Source organism: Plectropomus leopardus, chromosome 14, assembly GCF_026936395.1.
Source record: "Plectropomus leopardus strain MGB_pleo_1.0 chromosome 14, ASM2693639v1, whole genome shotgun sequence".
NCBI classification, from domain to species: Eukaryota; Metazoa; Chordata; class Actinopteri; order Perciformes; family Serranidae; genus Plectropomus; species Plectropomus leopardus.
In genome coordinates, this window is record NC_142189.1 from 12260099 (window position 1) to 12279299 (window position 19201).

The following is a 19201-nucleotide window of genomic DNA, read 5'->3' on the forward strand; positions in this document are numbered from 1 at the left end:
GCTGGAGATTTTCATCCTCAGATATCAGATGCAGTTGACCAGTTGTCATAATTTTTTTTTTCCTGAGTGTGACTTTTTCTCAGTAGTATAAAAATCTTTTATATAATTGCTTCACAATGTATCATCTGTTTGCATTCAACTGCACGTCTTTTTCATCAATTCAAAATATTTTAGTCTACTTGTAACATGTCAGTAGTGTTTGATGTATCTGATATTGACAAAACATTTCATAAGATTAAAAAATGCTTTGTTCTGTAAAAGACTTAAACCAACAGGGTTTGATTATGCAAGATCGCCGATGATCATAATAAATGAGGGTTCGTGTATGAAGTCAAAGCAGTAGTATGTTTTTTTTATTATTTTGTCAAAAAAAAAACCAAACACCAAACAATAATTCAAGATGTTTGATGGGACTTCAAGGTACGATACCTGCGGCATTCCTGCCTCTAAAACCACGGGGCAATGTGGCCATTTATTGTTTACTACACTGTTACTAAACAACAGAGCAAATGACCCAGGTAACTTTTGTTTATGTACAACACCCCAAAACAATATTTTCCACCAGAAAAACACACAAAAAAAACCCAACATGGCATTTAAAACATTTCAAAATGCAAATTAGGATCTGGATTGACAGTTGAAGAAACCATCTACATACAAACAGCAAAATGAGAACTTGTAATAGAACTGCCATCGAAAGTCCTGCTCGTGTCAAATCAAGTCTGTTGAGTCGAGCTTTAACAAACCAGCTCGATTTCATTATCAGCACCAGACGGGTTATTTTGATTCCTGTTTGTTCGCTGTTAGGAGAGATACCCCCAAATTTACTTCATAGATTTCCGCCAAAGTGTTGGGAAAAGTTAGGCCTTGAGCGTGATAAAGTGATAACTTTTTGGTGCAGGTCTGAAGTATTGATAATTTCCACTTGAACCTATTTTCTGTCATTTTAGGTGTTTCTTTCTCACGATTCTTCCTACAAATTTGTTGATCTCTTTAAACAAATATCTGCACATGAATGCAGAATCTGAAGGCAACAGGATTTTGTTATTGGAAGCATTCTTGTTTCAGTCTGTACTGCATGCAGGTAAACAGTCCATGCAGAGAGCAATCACCAGAAAACTTTTTAGATTTATATTAAACTATTAAACTTTTTTTTTTTAAAAACTGATCTGTATTCATGTGTAGATATCTGTTTATAGATCGTCATGACTGTGTCATGTAACGCCTAAGTTGCTAATCGGACTGTAATCAATGAATCTTGACCCAGATACTGGTGACGATAAACTCACCACTGACATTGTGGTTCTTAAACAGACTTCATCTTTAGGACTTTTTCTTTAACCTTCGATGTATCAACAAATCACAAACATAATCTGGTCCAAAACATCAACATAAAAAAAGACAAGCATCTCAAAACGTTGTGACTCTTCTCTCAGTGCTCAGTAGTGACCTGTGGAGAAAAAAAAAGATAATATAGAAATGTTAGGTTTTGTTGTTTGAAGGTTACATCAGGGCTCCTACAGTTTAAAGAAAAATACATATAAGACTTTTTAAGACTTCCTTGAATGCCACTTGGAATGATATTTAAGACCAATTTAGACCAAAGTTCAAATGCTGATTTTTATTTTTATTTTTTAACTTTCCCAAGTTGAACACATGAAAAAAATGAATTTATGTTGTCAAAAAAGTCTTCATTTGGTTTGCCTTAAAAAAGCTTTATTTTTTAATTGATTGAATGTGGTAAATGTACATAGGTGTTGTTTTGTTGGTTCCTTTATCCTGAGCTGTGTGATGATGAATTCAGTAAACTATTCGAAAAATCAAAATTATCAGTTATTTTGAGATTTTAAACTGAAATGTCAGAAAAAGAAAAGATTCATAATTTACTTTTTGCAATGTCTTAGCATTTATAAGTCTTTTGAGAGATTGATTAAAGACACTTTATGAATTTTATGCCTTTTAAGACTGATAAAGAATTAATGGAAACCCTGGGTTACATAAATATCAGGATTTCATGCAAACTGTAAATACGGTAACATTAAAATACTTGCAGTCTAATGATAGAAACGTGCTTTAAACGTACGTGGCGAGTAGGACCGTGATCTGGATCGTGAACGGTACCCCCTGCTGTAGTATGGAGATGGAGATCTGCGTCTGTTGGAGGAAAACAAAACCACAACATTTAACTTGAGCCTCTCAGTGTAACAGGTGTTTAGGATCACTGAACTGACTGCCATAACATGATTCATGAAATTTTTAAAGCTGACCTTGACTTCACATTTGTTTGTACATGCGCTTCAATTTATATATTCATATTTACTCTTGATCTTTACTAAAAAGATCAAAGATATTCTAACATCACACTTAATTCACTTTAATACAATTCATAGACTAAAATGCCAAACTGGAAAAACAACTCACCTGTATGATCTGTACTCCCGGTCGTCATAGCGATCATAGTCACGATCATAACTTCTGTCATAACTTCTGTCGTAGCTCCTGTCATAGTCCCTTGAGGCACGCCGTGATGAACCTCCACTACTGCTGCTACCGCCGCCGCCGCCGCCGCCGCCGCCGCCACCACCGCCACCGCCACTGTAAAAACACGTTAAAGTTAGTGACACCTCAGATGGTATCAAGCACATACTGTAGCTTCTGGAATGTGTCCATGCTGGAAAAACAAAGCTGCCTAGTTAAGAAACACTCACTACGTGGGACGGCCCATGTAGATTCCTGGAGTGGGTGTATGGGCTCGTTTTGTGATGGAGAAATCAACTCTGATCCTGCGGCCATCGAGCTCCATCCCGTTAGCACGCTCCTTGGCCTAAAAACCCCGACAACACAGTTAGAAGTAGACTTTTATAATCTAATAGTTAGTATGTTTAATCTTTGCCCTGATTTCAATGCACTGCAGACTTCAGACAAATGCTCCTGTTATGCAGTCATTTGTGTAAGATGTGGTCTGTTGAATGTATTCGTATACATATTCAACCCGCACATAACCCAATTATGGGATGGCTGCCACTGCTAGCTGAGACTCTAGTCTGGATTGTAGTTACATAAGCTTTAACTTCTCTCCTGTCAGCAGACACGCTTACTGTCTGTCAGTTATACAATACATGGTCAAAAAAAAAAGATTGACAAACATCCGTTACATGTTAGCGGAGCCTAAAGTTATTTAATAAAATTGCTTATTTAATGCTGAAACCCCCAAACTATTCAAGTTCTTGTGATAAAAATATTTTCAATGTAAAAGGTGGTAAGTTGTCAAAATTGTTCAAATATAATATCATTGTCCTTTCCTCCGTACCTCCTTGGAGTCCTCACAGTTTTCAAAGTAGACAAAGGCAAAGCCTCTTGAGCGACGCGACTGCTGGTCGTACACGATGTTGACGTCGCTTAAAGGGCCATATTTAGAGAAAACATCCCTCAGATCCCTCTCAGTGGTGTACAGACTCAGTCCAAACACACCCAGACAGTTGTTGGGGTCTGGATTCGCCTGTAAGAGTGTAAAGAGGAGTGTGGAAAAATTGTGAGCATCTGAAACATCACTGAAATAAATCTGAGCACATCAACACCTGGAATCTGATAAGAGATGTTTAAGACGTGGAATTCCCAAAGATTGGACACCATAAAGAAGTTTTACATGTGATTTTTGTCAAACCTACACTCTGAAAACCATTAGTATTTTAAAGGTAACCCGCTTAAATAATTTCCGCTTCACAATTTTTCAGGCCCGTGGGAACCCCCAAATCATGCATGATGAGGAAGCACTTAATACATACCCTGTTGCCAATATGTCTGCGACGATTTGACATGGGGGATCTGCTATGGCTCCTGTGCCGGCGGTACTCCCAGCTACGAGATCGGCTCCTGGATCGGCGTCGGTGGGAGCGGGAACGAGATCGAGAGTAGCGCCTGCGTGAGCTTCGATGGGAACGGGACCTGGGGACAGACATAGAGAGCTCGTGCACACAACCTTCAAAAATGTAGTCAACATGTCACAACCTAACTTCAGAAAACAGCATCTTTACATGCACATGAAAACCCATTTCACCTTGATTTGGATCTGGATCGAGATCGGGATCTGGACCTGGAGCGGCGGGAGCCATCTTTTGAGTGTGCTGGTGAGCGGCTGGTGGATTTTCCTGAGCCCTGAGGGGACGCACTCCTTGAGCCATGCCGTGAATCCTGGACAGACCAGACATTCAGGTAAGATCGCTCTAAACTTCAGTGTGTGCTAAACAAAAAAAAGAAAAAGCAAAAACAAAACAAACAAAAAAACAAACATGAAGGGCGAGGAGGTGACAGCACTGCCCTCTAGATACCCCCTTCAGAAAGAGTTCAGCACATTTTGGCATATCACAGGTTTGACACTGCACATTTAGGATTATAAGAGGTCATACATTGCAACAAATATTTAATCAGAAATTAAGTAATTTAACTGAAAGACAGATTTTACAAAAAAGTAAACCTAAAATGTAGGGATGTCCCGATCGGATCTGAAGGATCGGTATTATTTTTTTGGAGCATGTGCCCAGCCAAATCCTTTGTCACACAGAGGTTGTAAACATAGAGCACTATTTGTGGTACACATTCAAATTTTATTGTATTGTTGTTACTCTAATGAGAAGAAACAGATTTTTTTCAGGTTCACCTTAAGCTGCTACAACACTTTAAGTGGAATTGAAATTCTTGTTGTTCATCTTTGGTGAACTATATATTACTGTAATAAACTTAACTGTGATGTTTTTATTTGTTGTGAGTGGGAAAGTTTTAGTTAGCCTATAACACTATTTTGAAGTGGAATTGTGGTTATATTACTCATTTATGGTGTCCTTTACTTGTATTACACTGCTACGCTAAGTGGATTTGAGAGCTATTTCTGAAGACACATTTTAGTTTGTTTACTGTTATTTTGTTTTTGAAAAAACAAATGCTGCACAAGTGGAATTGAGAGCAATTTCTAAAAACATTTTGGTTTAACTTGATTATAAAAAAAAAGCTGCACCAAGTGGACTTGTGATGCGCTGCATTTAAAAGATTTTTAATTTGTTTACTTTGTTATTTTGTAAATTTAAAAAAAAAAGAAGTTTGGATGCAGATATTTTTCTTGTATTACACTGCAGAGCTATTACACTGTCAAGTATATACACTGGGTTGATTTTAATACATTCTATGTAGTTGGAAGTATGCGTGCAATCTGCTGTTTTAAGTAGACATACAAATATTGGACGGAGACTCTTGCTGATGATCGAATATAAAATGACTCGGATAGGGGGCAAAAAACTTAATCGGGACATCCCTACTAAAATGTATGAAAGGATTGTTCAGTGTTGTTTCTGATAGAGAAAAAATGGGCATGCTTCATAAGTGAAAGAAACAGGATAAAACAGAATAGCATAGCAGGCTGTTATGAAATTACTCATACCCTGGAAAACTTCTGATCTTAACTTCATAACTTCTTTAACTTCATTACTTCAAAACAACCCTTCATTTCTTCTTTCTTCTGTTTGACATTACGACTTCTTTTTCCTCCTCTTCCCCCATTTACCATCTGCCATTACAACACTAGTAGTGGGGACAGATCTTGACCGCTTCTTTTTTCAGCATCCAATATCATTAGCATGCATCAACACCATCAGCGCCAAACAATAACAACTTCACATCTGAAACGTCTTCCGCCTTTTTCTTTCTTCGAACCTCAACCTTGACAAAGAACAAACAAGGGTGATAAGGCATGATGGTTTCTGCAAGAGCCAAAAAAGTACAAAAACAAAAACAGCAAAACCAGGAAAACATTTTAAGTGAATAAAACGCACGTTTGTAAGTTAGCTTGGTATGGTCTCGGTCGGTTCTAAATTACTGTACACGGATAAACAGCTGAGCATTACAACCACTAATATTGAGTATAGGTCGTTATTTAATTGTTGTAAATATCTAAAATTGATGAAAAAGTTAAAGTAGCAGGGAAAGGCGGCGGTCACAGCTCTCGGCTGCTATGCTTTGTGCTGTGCGTTTTGAACATTTACGACACATTCTCTAACGTTGTTTTCAATAATTCACAATTAAACGCCAAATGCACATGTTTCATTTAGATTTGAGGAGAGTTAAAATGTGTTGTCATTATCCGACCTGCAAACGCAGCTAACGTCTAAGCTAGCTAGCTAACGTAGCTAGCGTAACGTCTTTCCAACTGCTATTATCTTAACGTGTAACGTTAAACAAAACTCACCTGCTCGGTGTCGCTCATTTTATCGTAACTAGACAGTAGATGTGTTAAAAAGTACGCAGTAAACTGCCTTTAAGGACTGATTTAACGTCACCGCCTGCTGAATTCACCATTTAACAAGCCGATTAGATGTGAAACGGGCTAGCGTTAGCTAACGATGCAAACGTCCTGCTCACGGAGGAGATCGTTACCTGTTCCGGTTTGATCCGTATAAAACTTCTGGAAACTTCGCCTGAATACTATTTGACAAAGGTACAAGAAACTGGTGCAATAATAAGAATGTAAATAATTAATGATCACCTCTACAATTTAAGAATGAAATGCAATTTTATGGCTACATTTTCATACATTTCACCATGTAACGTTATATTGCAGTGGCGCCCACAAGGGGGGCAAAGGGGGCATTGATTGCAACACAGAATAATGTTTTTTCCTGCAGGTTTACAGCCCCTTATGTTTTAGTCAAACTGGAAATTTAAAGAACCCCAAATATTGAGTCCGTACCCCCGGTTACCTCGTGTCAAAGTCAATGGGTTTTCGTTTAGAAGCATTAAATAAGGTCTGTGGTTAACCCTTTGAAACCTGAATCAACATCACTTTTTCCTAAAGCATGTAGAAAATAAGCAACTTGGTAAGAAATGGCTTACAAACTGCTAGAAATTAGATTTAGAAAATTATTTTTAGAGAAGCTGGGGGAAATGTAGAAAAACAAGTCTAATTATATACAATTATTTTAAATTATTGTGATTTTTAATTTATTTTTGCTAATTTTCAGGACATTTTCTTGTGCTTTTTTTTTGGCTAATTTCTTCTTAATTTGGTCATTGCCTTTTTCCTAATGTTTCTGAAAGACATCAAGCCAATTTGCTCAGGTCTCAAAGCTGAACTTTGAATCTTATGTGTCTAAAAAAGATGGTTGCTAACAAGTGGCTAAATGAGACTACAAAACATCACTATGTTGTACCACAACCCCCAGACTCCAGTTTGCATTATAATCCCTGATGTTGCAGACGACCAACACAGCATTGATTTATCGTATAACATTGTGTTAATATTTAGGAAAATGTGACAAATTGTTGTAATATAGATTTTAGGTCATGGGATCCAACTCCAGATGAACCCTCTTGCAGCACTGCATAATTCATTTTAAGTGTCAAACTCCAATTAAAAAAAAATGAAATCCTTTATTACAGGGAGAAAAAAAAAACAAATCACATTTTAAAGCATGAACTCAAACATGCATATGTGTACAGTAGTTTGTTATGCAGTACACTATACTGTAAGTCAATGTAATAGCCCTAAAAGCCTCTTGCAATATGCTCATGGAAAGATTCACAGATCTAACAGCGCCTTATGTTACACATGAAAACAACTATTAACGCTCCAGTCATGGAGTAAAAACAAACGATACACACAATCCAAAAACACTCTCTCATCCAGTCAAGTCATAAATAATAGCAAAACAAACATACTACAAGCGCACAACCATGCATTTTTTTGGAAATGGGACTGGAAAGGAGGTATTTTGATTTTCATTGTCTATTACATACAGAGATATTGATTTTTATTGCCGTCTGCTCTGCTCAACATACTTGGGACAGCCAAATCACCCCAATAATATCACCGACGTGCAACAGCATTATTCAATAAATTCTGACTTTTGAGTTGTGACCAAGTAATTTCCAAAAATATACAAAAGCATATTCTAGGTTGAGCTCAGTGTCAGAGGGCTGAAGGCACTTCAGGCAGAACTTTGATCAGGACCACAAACAATTCAAAGTCAATGAAAAAAAAAGCCATTCAGTCAGTAGTGCCAAAGCTTGTGTCATACACACACTTCTTCCATCACGATAATGTCTCCAATTACAACTCAGAGATTACAAAGGGTTAATACGTCCCCGACAGAAGAGGGGGCATAATTAAGACTAGTGTTTTAACTTTTCCAGACCAGATCAGCTAGACTGGGTTAGATTTCAGTCAGTTGAGTCCATTTAATTGGCCCATTCATTTCTCTTTCTTCACCATGTAACTGTACACAAATGCTGCTCCCATTGAGAAAGTCACTGTTGTTAGGTGGTTTAATTGAGATTGTTGCAATCCTCTATAGCAGCTTCTGGTTGAGGATTTCCCAAATCATTAATTTCCTGAAGAGAGGCATGTGGCACTGTCAAAAAAAAAAGCAAATGTTTGTATAAAAATGCTGTGAAACATAAACAAAAAAGTGTTACCATGTGAGGTGAATAAAGTGTATACCTGTTTAAAGGTGAGAGGTCTTCCTTTTGCGATGTAGTCAGCGTATTTACAGGCAAAAACACCACAGTCACTGCCATTTTTCTGCTGGGGAATCTCCTGCAGGGGCATGAACAGTGTATGAGCCATTAAACTCACCATACAAAAAATAAAATAATAATAATTTAGTAATGAGTCAGTTGTCTAAGTTTGACTTACAGTGGCCCTCAAGCTTCCAACAGTCCATTTAGCACTGTCAAGCTCTCTGCCCTTCTTTGCTTTGTGCTCCTCTTTCAGGTAGAGTCTGGAAAATTTGCATATTAATGGCATTCAATGTGCAAGAATACAGGCAGATATATGGAAATAGCATTTAAAATAGCCAGATTTGTAAAGCTGAAGAGCGCAACAAGGACTCACAGTAAAAGACTGCAGATGTCATCGTGTCTCTGGCCCATAGAGTCGTATGACCTCACTGTCTTTGACTTAAAATCAATCACCTGGAATGAGACAGAGAGGGAAGAAAAAAAAGTTAAAATATACAGTAAAATTTACCCAACTGGATTTCTTCTTCATGCTTTTCTTTAACAACACTGAATAATTAGGATTTTCTGACACTGATAAAGAAAAACGAAATACTTCGGATTTAAGTGACAAATTAATTACTGGATTATGAAAACACGGTCTGTCAAAAATCACCCACTAAAAAGCAGGAATGTGACATCATTGTGACTCACAGCCATTGCCCAGTGGACGCCCAGGTGCAGAGGCACCAGGATGAGGTCGTAGAGGAACAGGTCGATAGCCTTGGTCCAGCGCTTCACAGCGGCATGTCCTCCAGCCTGTCCGCCTCCTCCAGCCCGCAGCTTCGGGAAGAAGAAGGTGCTGAACGAGTAGGTTTTTAATCCCTCTGCTTCACCAGAGCATCGCTCCATGACCAGAGACAGGTAGAAGTTCATCACCTTGGTAGAGGAAATAGAGGTTGTGCAAGACAATACAAGTTTTTAAATTTTTCTTAAACATAATTGGGATTGCATCGGCCTAAATGGCCTGATTTCACATCTTAATTTTTCTTTTAAAAAAAGCAATGCGTGTGAGATGTTTTTAGCCTTTATAGAATTGCAGAACTGGTTGGTTTTTTTTTGTATAATTCGTTTAAAATCGAAGGCAACTCGTTCCAGTTATAATTTCTAAAAAAAAAGCAGTTATAAGTTTGTGATTTATATGACATCACGTGACCACTAAACATGAATATTAAATCTATCCATTATGCTTTCAGCACTTGCAGTAGATCTGGATGCAATAGCCTCTGTCATGGTGATTTTGCAATTTTCCGGATGTGCTTTGCAGGTGAAAAATGTTTATCAATGACTTTTGTTTGTGTTTCACCACAGTTAACCTTATGCACCAGCTTTTGTGCATAACATTGGAGAATTGCCTTTTGGTAAATGTGAGACATTTGTGTCTCGCATGTCTGCATCTTTACAACCAGAAACAAGGAAGTGAGCTTGGTGATGTTGGGAGTGCTATGTTTGGCAAAACTGACAAGGAACTATAATGACTGTTCGAATTTGTGGAAGAGTTGCAGTGATTGGAGAAAACTGCAGTGTTGTGCAGAATTCACAGCGATTGGTCGAATTTGCATTGATCGTTTTGATCTCGGCACTGCAACATCCTGGAGGGGCTGACAGTATGTTGCCAGTGACACACATGTAAATTGGGTACCGTATCCATTCCTCCCTAAAACATTGTTAAGTATATCCATTCATTCATGTGTGACCACATGTCTGATTAATGAATTAAACTGGCATCCCACTTATAATAAACTTACTCAAAACTGTCTTCACACTAGTTACATACCTCGTCGTTGAGCCAGCTGCCCTCCTGCAGAGTGGCCAGGTCTCTCTGTGTGATGCGTAGTTTGAAGGCCGCACTGAGAACAAGGTTGGGATCACTCTGAGCCAGAGCACAACTCACCTCCGCTGCCATTTCCTGCACACAAAGACAACAATGAAATGAAATAAACTGCTTTTATGCTTTCTCCAGTATACTGACTACACCTTCACTCCTGACCCTCTCACCTTGGTCAGCCTGGGTATGTCCTCATCGCTGTGCCTCGTATGTGCTGTGTGTGCAGGATGCGCGTCAGGGAGACTGACAGCAGGAGTCTCTCTGTCCACTAGATTGAGGCGAGTAGCTACTTCTGTTGAAAGGTCCAAGTCTGCGGCCTGCTTCTCCTGCAACACACAATACAGAAATAATGCATTTGTGTTTCCACTCATGATAAAAATTTAACAGCTCCTGCAACAAGTCATGAAAGAGAGAGAGAGAGAGATGACTACCTTTGCACATCTAACAGGCTGTGTGTCATCAAAGGCTCCACTGAATGTCTTGCTAAAAGTCAAGCTACTCCGCCTGGAGAAGAATTATATAAAGGTTAGTAAAATAATCAAAACTAATTTTTAAAAAATGACAAACATAATATATATATAAACACAGACGTACTACACTAACCTGTCTTTGGTTGCTGGTGCATTTCTCCATGTAAACACACTTGGGGCAGCTGTGCAAAAAAAAAAATATAAGGGTCAGTCATATTAGTCTGTTTATTTAAATAATTGTTTAAATATTTTAAAAACAATTTAATGGGAACCACGACCCTGAAAACAAGGGTCACGTAAAACTACCCGAGTACAAATTCAGATCAGTTTCTTATTAAGCTGAATAGGCCTTTACCTGTGTATCCCGTCTTCCTGGGCACTGATTCAAAGGCTTTCCCTGAAGCAGCAGTTTTGTGATCAACCTGTGAAAGCGACTCACTGGGAGCAGAGGGTGCAGAGACTATAAGAGCAGCTCATGTCCTGCGGTATGTTGTTAAATGGACCTTGACGAAAAGTCCAAATACTCCACATGAATAACGGGGTTATACTCACTGTTGCGGTTTTGTTTGGTTGAAAGGTAGTGGTTGGCTTTTGCTGTATTTCTCTGTAACCATCTCCAGCAAGCGCCTGTAGTGCTCTTTATTGTTCTGCTTTATGGCCTAAAGAGAGAATCCAAACACATGATAACTGACACAGCCAAGTGAAACAGAGTCTTGAAGCAAGAGTCATGGTGTTATGAGGGGATTTCTCTTGGTGAATATTACTTAAAAACTTAGGTGTTCAGAATGCTGAAAGCAGGAAATGTGGATTGAAGGCTGAAACTTAATTAGATGGAAATCATTTGAGTGAGCTTTACTTCTTCAACCTGATCGCAAAGAGAATAAATCTACTGTTTCAGCTACCTTTCATAATTTACCTAGAGCTAAACCATCAAATCAGCTAATATAAGCTCGTTGAAGATATACTGTATTGCTGCACATGTTGGTCGATATGTAACAAGAAATGCTGAATTAGCTTTGAGTTCATATAGAAACAGTCTCACCAGTACATAGTTTGTCCACCACTGCATCGCGTTTACTGGAATTACAACAATTGTGGGAAAAGGAACCAGCACTCTAGAGAGTGCCCTTTTCGGGTTTTAAAAGGATCCCTGTCAAGATTGTTATGTGTTTTGATTTTTAAAAAAGTAAGCGGGCATGCCATTGTCAGATTTTTTTAAAACTCTGAAATATTGATAGTGTCAGCCTGCCTTTAAACTTCACATAATAAATAAGGCAATCATGTTTTACAAAGAAGATTAAAAAAAACGGTGCCAACAATGCTGGATTATAAAGCATCTTTATATAAATCCAACCAATAAAGCCTAATAATCCTGATTATCTCACCTCTTCCACAGTAAGACTGGGCTTGTAGCAGCGGTTGTGTCCAAAGCCATTGCAGGTTGAATCAGAGTTAGTGGTTCCCACTCTCAGAGCAGGTCTGGAAGGCAGCAGCTGGAGGGAGCCTCTCCTCTCCCTGTCCTTCCCTCTGTCTGGGAGCCCTGCAGGCAGCCCTGCCCCGCTGGATTCAAGAAAGATATTTACATTAGCAAGCGAGCATTTTCAAACGGAAACACTGATTTGTGTATTTACAGAAAACCGGCTGAGCCAAAGGAACTGGACGGTGACTTACCTGTATTTCCTCATTAAAGGAGGTGAGGAGCTCTGAAAGGGATTCTTCCCACTCCTCTCATTCCCTCCTCCTACTGGTTTACCTGTGGAGAAAGAACAAAATCAACCAACTGACAACGAGGATACAGCTGAGAGGACCACTTAATAAGGAGTGCGGATAAAACAAAGTGACATTAACACAATCAAAACATCATTTTTCTCCTGCAGTAACAGCTGTCCTCACTTACTCATTCTCCACTCTGTACTGTTCAGCCAGGAGGTGTGGAGCTCATCTATTCCCATCAGAGTAATAGGCTGGATCAAAACAGGAAATGCAAGGTGATTCAAGATAGAGAATACAAAGTCAGAGTATCAGATTTAAGCTGTGGGCACTTCCTGATCTATTTGTCCAAACCCCACAACTTTGTCCATCTGTTTTTGTAGGTTTATTTCAGATCATGCAAACTACAAAGGTGAGTAAATTTTAAAAAGTCAAGTGTGTTCATGATACACTTCATACAAAAACACAGTAAAATTCCTAAATACGTTCTCTGTGCATTTTGGATGTAACACCTTTAATTTGAAGTGTTTACTTGTGGTCACCCAGAAAGCATTTAAATATAGTCTAAACAGGACAACTGATATTTACATGAAACAATGTCTGCAGAAGATTTTAGCAGCAGTGTATCTGTGTAAACAAGACTGTAATTTCCCTGTATAAAACCTCAAATGAACGTGTGTGATGAAGGGAGTTGGAGCACAAACCTGCGTCTCTTCATAATGTCTGGGCTTCTCACACCTGGGTGTCAGTGGTCTCCGCAACCTGAGCAGACCTGCCACCCCTGCCACTGTCTTCTTCACAAAACTTATGACTACATCTGACACACAGGACACGACAAATCAACAACCGTTTTCATTTGTGGGAGACATTTTTGGAATTAATATCAAGATTTTCTGTTTCTTCAACAAACCTCGCCTCCGTCTTTTCACCTCGACCTGGTCACTCTGGCAAACACTGTCTGCAACATCAACACTGTAACCGGAGAAACAAGGTTTGAAATGAAATGAGTGATACTAGCAATAAAATATCACAATACCTCGATTCAATAACACAATACAACGATGCAATGACACTTAAGATTAGCTTCAATTTGTAATTATCATATATTTTGTCTATGAAGTTACCAGTTTTTTAGGTTCACCTGCTTAAAATGTTTTAGAGAGGTGTTGATTCAACTTCATGGTCATTTTGGAGGCTTCAGTTTGTTGTACTTTTGATATTACATTAAACCTGCTTAGTGTACCATTATTGATTAAAATGGGGGAGACAAAATATTTGGGTCGAAACTAACAAATTTCATTGTTGAGTCATCTGCCAAGTCTTTCATATACAAGTCAGTAAACTGTAAGAAAAGTGTGAAATACTCTTCCAAAGTCAAAGGTGACATCTCAAAACATCGTTGGGTTGCTGAAGCAACTGTCCGAAACACTATATTTCAGACTCTCCTTTATTTTATAATCCTTGATGAGCTCTTGCCTCTTCTACTGCTGGGTTTTTAAATACACACAATTATACACAAACTAAAAAAAGGCAATCCAGCTTTTGTTGACCATGCTCCAGAATTATGGAATACCTTTCGATAAGCTGTATGAGATACAGGCTCCAACATAATGTTAAAAACATCTCTGCCAACAATACAATTCAACTGTACAGTGAACTACAGCCTCCAAAATGACCCTAACAATTAAATCAAAACATTTGAAAGAGTTGAAACGAAAAACGGAACATTAAAACCTCCACAAAAGTTTGATTTACTGCAGGACTATAATATTGGACTGCCTTAACCTCATGAGAACTAGTGTCCATGACAGATAGACAGATAGATAGATAGATAGATTGATAAATGGATAGATTGATACTTTATCAATCCCTCACAGGAAATTACATTTGTTACAGCGGTTTATTCACAGCTAACCACACACAACATAAAGCACACCTGTAATTATCCGCAGGAAAAATAATAATAAACGTAAACATTATATTTGAGTGGCTGTTGGTCTCTAAAGACAATTATAGCATACTAAAGTATCATATACTTTTGAATGGTTTATATGAATGTTTTAAGTTATGCTCTGGAGACACGAACAATTAACTAAAATGTCAATATCACAATAACTTAACAACAATGTCAGATGATGTCTATGCTGATGTAACATCCCTACAGTGAGCAAAAACGACCGTTAGTGTTAGTTAGCTAACATTAGCTAGTTAAATGACTTAACGTAAACTTCCCTCCTTGTGTTATTGATTAATTAAAATCTAAGAGGATAAAATGGTGAACCACCAATTCAAACACTATTCGTGAACCCCTAACGCTTGTAAGAGGACCAAAATCGTCTTTATCTCCACCGACCGACCTCTGGTAGTTCCGTTTAGCCGGTCTGCTGTGGTTCTCCTGCCGCTGCGCTCCCACTTCCACGCCAGGTCGCGTGGATACCTCCTCGCGGACGTTACCTTTCCCGGGCCACTCGGTGGGGTTTTGCCTCGTAACGGGCTCAAACAGCGACGAGATTCCGTCAACTATCCATCCATACATCCCAGACAAGTACGAGTAAATTGTAGCGCGGTCTTCGGCGCGGTCCAGGACTATTTCACCAGCAGATAAAGATATCAAACAACGATGTACGACACACAGCCTGCCATTAACCTAGCTTAGCGTTAGCAGCACGAAGGATGTGCGTCATGTAGTGTTGATGTTCCACGTAGTGCGAATGTTTCATAGGCCTGCTGAAAACAAATGGGCGGAGTTCTAAAGTACGGTTGGAATGGAACCTTAAAGTGGCGGAGCAAACGCAAGCGGCGTATGCGGAGTTCAAAAACAAACGAACCCCTGAGTGAGAGGGTAAAGAGCGTCAGTGGCAGAGCAGACTGTCATTGGCTGCTGCCGAGCTGCTCAGACTTCGATTATTTGTTACATAATAATGATCGATATCATAGTTACAACATCACAGTGACTCAAGAAGACAAACAAATAACAGAGAAATGTATTTATTGATTAATACCAAACTTGGTAGCGAATACAGAATATTTTGAAATAGACCGAACTCTTTAAAATATCCAGTAATTTTTAAATAAAAATAAATTATTTGGCCACTGCAATTGTACTTTTCATGTCTTGTTATACCATAAAATAAATCGCATCTAATCACATTTAAGACTTTATGACATATAAAATTAGAAAAGGAGCCTTCCTGCACAAAACAGAGTGTAATCAATGAAAAAAAAAATCATTTAAAAAAATCAAGGGAAGGCCATTTCGGACAAAAAAGTATTGTACTGATAAAAATGCCCATCTTAAGTCAAAATGATGAAATATCTAAAAAATTAAAGTCAAAGTCAGAAATGTACAGAAGCCAAACATGGCAGTCTACCAAACTGTTTTTTAAAATGCTGTTATTTCAAAATAATGTCCTACTAATCACATTGTCTCGACAAAACTAACTTTATCTTGAGCAAACAAATAAATTATTTCGTTATCTTGAGAAAACAAGCTTTATTTTGGTCACTTGAGATAAAAAAAATAAAACAAGCTTTTGTTTCTTTGTGATGAGCTGATTCTTATAATAAAGTTTTTATTTCATTATCTCAAGAAAACAAGCTTTGCTATCTTAAATAACAAGATAATTACAAAAAGATAATGTTTCTGATAAACATTTCAAACTATAAGCTTTTTGCAACTATCTCAATATACATATCAACATAACAAAGCTTGTTTTCTTGAAATAACAAAATAAACCCCTTTTTGTTCTTTGTGACACCACATTATCTCATTACAAGATAACAAAAGCTCTTCTCATGAAACTGACATAATAACCACACGATAGAGATAAAAGCATAAAATAAAATAAATAATTGGACATACGACCGTTCTTGGCTTCAATAGAAATGTAACTTCCTAAGTCAAAATGATAGCTTGAAATTGACTTTGTATTTGCTCATAATTTCACCAATGAAAATACTGCTAGTGACAATTATGATTTGGGATACATCTGACATGCAATGAACATTTTTATCATGCCTTTTCTCATGCATTTTTTATTTTTTGGTGAAAACTGGTCATTTACATGGTCGTCATAAATCTCACTAAAAAGTAAAAAAGTAGTCACTTTATCTAGCAGACCAAAAAAATAATTTAACAGCCAGTATAGAGGCCAAGAATGAAATTGATCCATTATGGTGAAAATGGAGAGAAAAACTTAAAATAGTTTAAAACTTGGACTGGAAAAGTAAAACATCTTTAATGGAAGACACAATATTGCTGATATCAGTTGTGTCTATAGTTATTTAAAAGTCTGTTCAGTGATCACCCGCTGCCTGCCAAATGTGGCCATTTTAAATAAGCTTCTACATTTTTTATTGTTTGTACTCAGATGCTGTTATTTTATTGTAACTGTTAACAGGGTATTGTATAAAAAGCATGTATGCTCAGTCTATCCTGTATTAGGGTTAAATAAACAGCACAGGACAAACATATACGTGTTTTTTTCATTGTGCAAATGTAACAGAAATCTCAGGATGCACTTCGATTATGAGCTGCCATTAAATAAACTCAGTCTGTTTGCTTTGAAAACACACATTTAAAATATTTATCAACTTTATGGTAGAAACATAGATAGTACAAAAAACACATATGGTTCACCTTTATGCAATAATGTGCTCACTAGCTATGTTGATCATGGACTTCCAGTAAAAATCAGTGCAAATTTGGTGACATGTACAATTATTATCAGCCTTATTTACATCGCACAAAAAGGTATAAAAACATTAGTAGAAAAATAACAAACAGCACTGTTTCAAATCATGAAAAACATTTGTACTCGCAACATCTCAAGTGTCCTTCAAAATACTATCATACAGAGAATAGAAAAATTACAATAGAAAATGTTGAAAAATAATTTATGCACTTATAAAATCACATGTCATCCAAAAAAAAATCAACATGTTTGATATTCCTTTCTAGATATTTCTACATGGATGTAAGGCATGGACAGTTTTGGATATGCAGATAGCAGACAATCATTCATTCAGTGGTCGGATAACTTCGGGTCGGGCTGGAAAACAGACGGACCTGATGGGAAACACACCAAAAAAAAAAAAGAAAAGTATCAGACAAGGTGATTCGCATCCAGAGTATAAATTCCACACATAAGCTATCGTAAAGGTTAAGATAAAACCACTGGTTACGGTCGGACTAGTATTTCTTTGAGTAAAAAACAACTATGCATTTGTTTAAATTATAATTTGCTAAAAGTGTCCTTACATATGTGAACTCAAACAACAGTGCTCTGTAATGACAGATTTTGACATAAATAGACAGCAATACAGCACTGATGAAAAACTGGAATATTTGAAGTTGCACATCTTTTTTGGGTGTTTTTCTGCATCTACTGCTCTGCTGCCAAAAGCCTGAACGTTCCTGATGCAGTTTACTACGAGTAAATAATGCAAAGGTGTGTTAGCAGAACCCTCTATAATCATCAAAGTATTCAGTTCTGTAAAACAATACATGAGAAAATGCTCCTGCAATGAAATAAAAATAAAATAAAAACCCCACATGACTAATGCTGCCTTCATGTGCTCCGCAGAAATATTGTATATACCTTTTTTACGAGTTACGAGCACATGAATGGCCCTCCAAAGTCGAAATTACGAGTGGTGTATTGGGAAATTTTAAATGAAACCTGAGTGGCAGAGTTGAGACGTTTCATGGCAGCAGAAATGGCAGAAAGCATGGAAACAGTGAGAAAATCTGTGCTACTTGCTTTTGGTAAAACATCAGCCATGAAAAAAAAACAACCTTTTTCACTTCTAGTGTCCATATTTTTTGCTTTTTTTAATTTATTTTTTGACCAGAGCACTGGAATGTCGTTAATTACGACTGCACAACTGGGAAGTACGATATTTCCTAAGAGAAGCACAAGAAGGCAGCATAACAGATTATTGTTATGGTCTCTTTGGGTAAATGTCTTGCAGGTTTTGCATCAACTTCTAATTCATCAACTGAATTCTATTTAACGTGTTTAAGTACGGCCAAACATTTCTCTCCCCGGATGATGCCATTTTTTTCCTGAATGTCTTTTTTCTAACATGGAGACAACCACTGTGTCAGTTTATGTCTGCATGTATGAAACAAGCCTTACAGGTAATCCGTCACAGTGAATCAGCTGAGGTTGAGCTGTTACAGAGCTATACAGGGTGCACTGGTTTGTTAAGGCTCGGGCTGTGTCAGCTATCAGTTCCTCAGTGATACCCCTTTTCCACGAAATTAGCTCTAAGCCAGTTCTGTTAGGTTTCCTGGAATCTTAGTACGATAGCGAACCAGCCGCATTCCACCATTTTTGAGCGGAAACCTCTGTAATCAAGGATGCGTCTGTATTGTAGGGCCATAAATGATCAAATTGATTGCCTACAAGCTGTTATTCTTTCGAGAAAAATCTATTTTTAAGCGAAAAACAGGCACAAATCAACTATTAACGTTAACAGGATGCAGAGGACTATTATTTGAAAGATTTCATGCTTTCTTTCCAATATGACGAATATGACACGCCCACTTATGTCAACATGGCCTCAGGTCAATTAAAACCTGCTATTTTTTTTGGTTCCAGTCATAGCCTGTACGTAAAGATGGACAACATGACAGTTTACCAAAGTG

General features: G+C 37.7%; 3 protein-coding genes across 6 annotated transcripts in view; all 3 read right to left on the minus strand.

Moving 5' to 3' along the window:
- Positions 1-326: 326 nt before the first annotated feature.
- Positions 327-6417, minus strand: LOC121954120 (transformer-2 protein homolog alpha-like). Its single transcript, XM_042501456.2, has 8 exons — positions 6236-6417; positions 4058-4191; positions 3786-3945; positions 3311-3499; positions 2709-2824; positions 2422-2595; positions 2084-2154; positions 327-1450 (listed from the first exon to the last, which is right to left on the minus strand). Exons 1-8 carry the CDS (start codon positions 6251-6253, stop codon positions 1440-1442), a joined length of 873 nt encoding a protein of 290 aa, XP_042357390.2. The 5' UTR covers positions 6254-6417; the 3' UTR covers positions 327-1439.
- A 979-nt stretch (positions 6418-7396) lies between these two features.
- On the minus strand, positions 7397-15250 carry senp2 (SUMO specific peptidase 2). Its single transcript, XM_042501452.2, has 17 exons — positions 14907-15250; positions 13460-13521; positions 13254-13366; positions 12737-12803; positions 12511-12592; positions 12225-12399; positions 11392-11498; positions 11195-11277; positions 10973-11021; positions 10801-10873; positions 10540-10695; positions 10319-10450; positions 9196-9420; positions 8879-8958; positions 8681-8765; positions 8486-8581; positions 7397-8396 (listed from the first exon to the last, which is right to left on the minus strand). The coding sequence occupies exons 1-17, from the start codon at positions 15083-15085 to the stop codon at positions 8334-8336; spliced, it is 1827 nt and encodes a 608-aa protein (XP_042357386.2). The 5' UTR covers positions 15086-15250; the 3' UTR covers positions 7397-8333.
- Positions 15251-15521: 271 nt separating this feature from the next.
- pcnt (pericentrin) overlaps positions 15522-19201 on the minus strand; it is a 50586-nt gene continuing 46906 nt past the window's right edge. For all 4 annotated transcript variants that reach the window (XM_042500152.2, XM_088087286.1, XM_042500151.2 and 1 more), the window contains one exon: positions 15522-17617. In XM_042500152.2, coding sequence (XP_042356086.2) covers positions 17574-17617 — 44 coding nt within the window. In that variant the 3' untranslated portion in view covers positions 15522-17573. The remainder of the gene's footprint in view (positions 17618-19201) is intronic.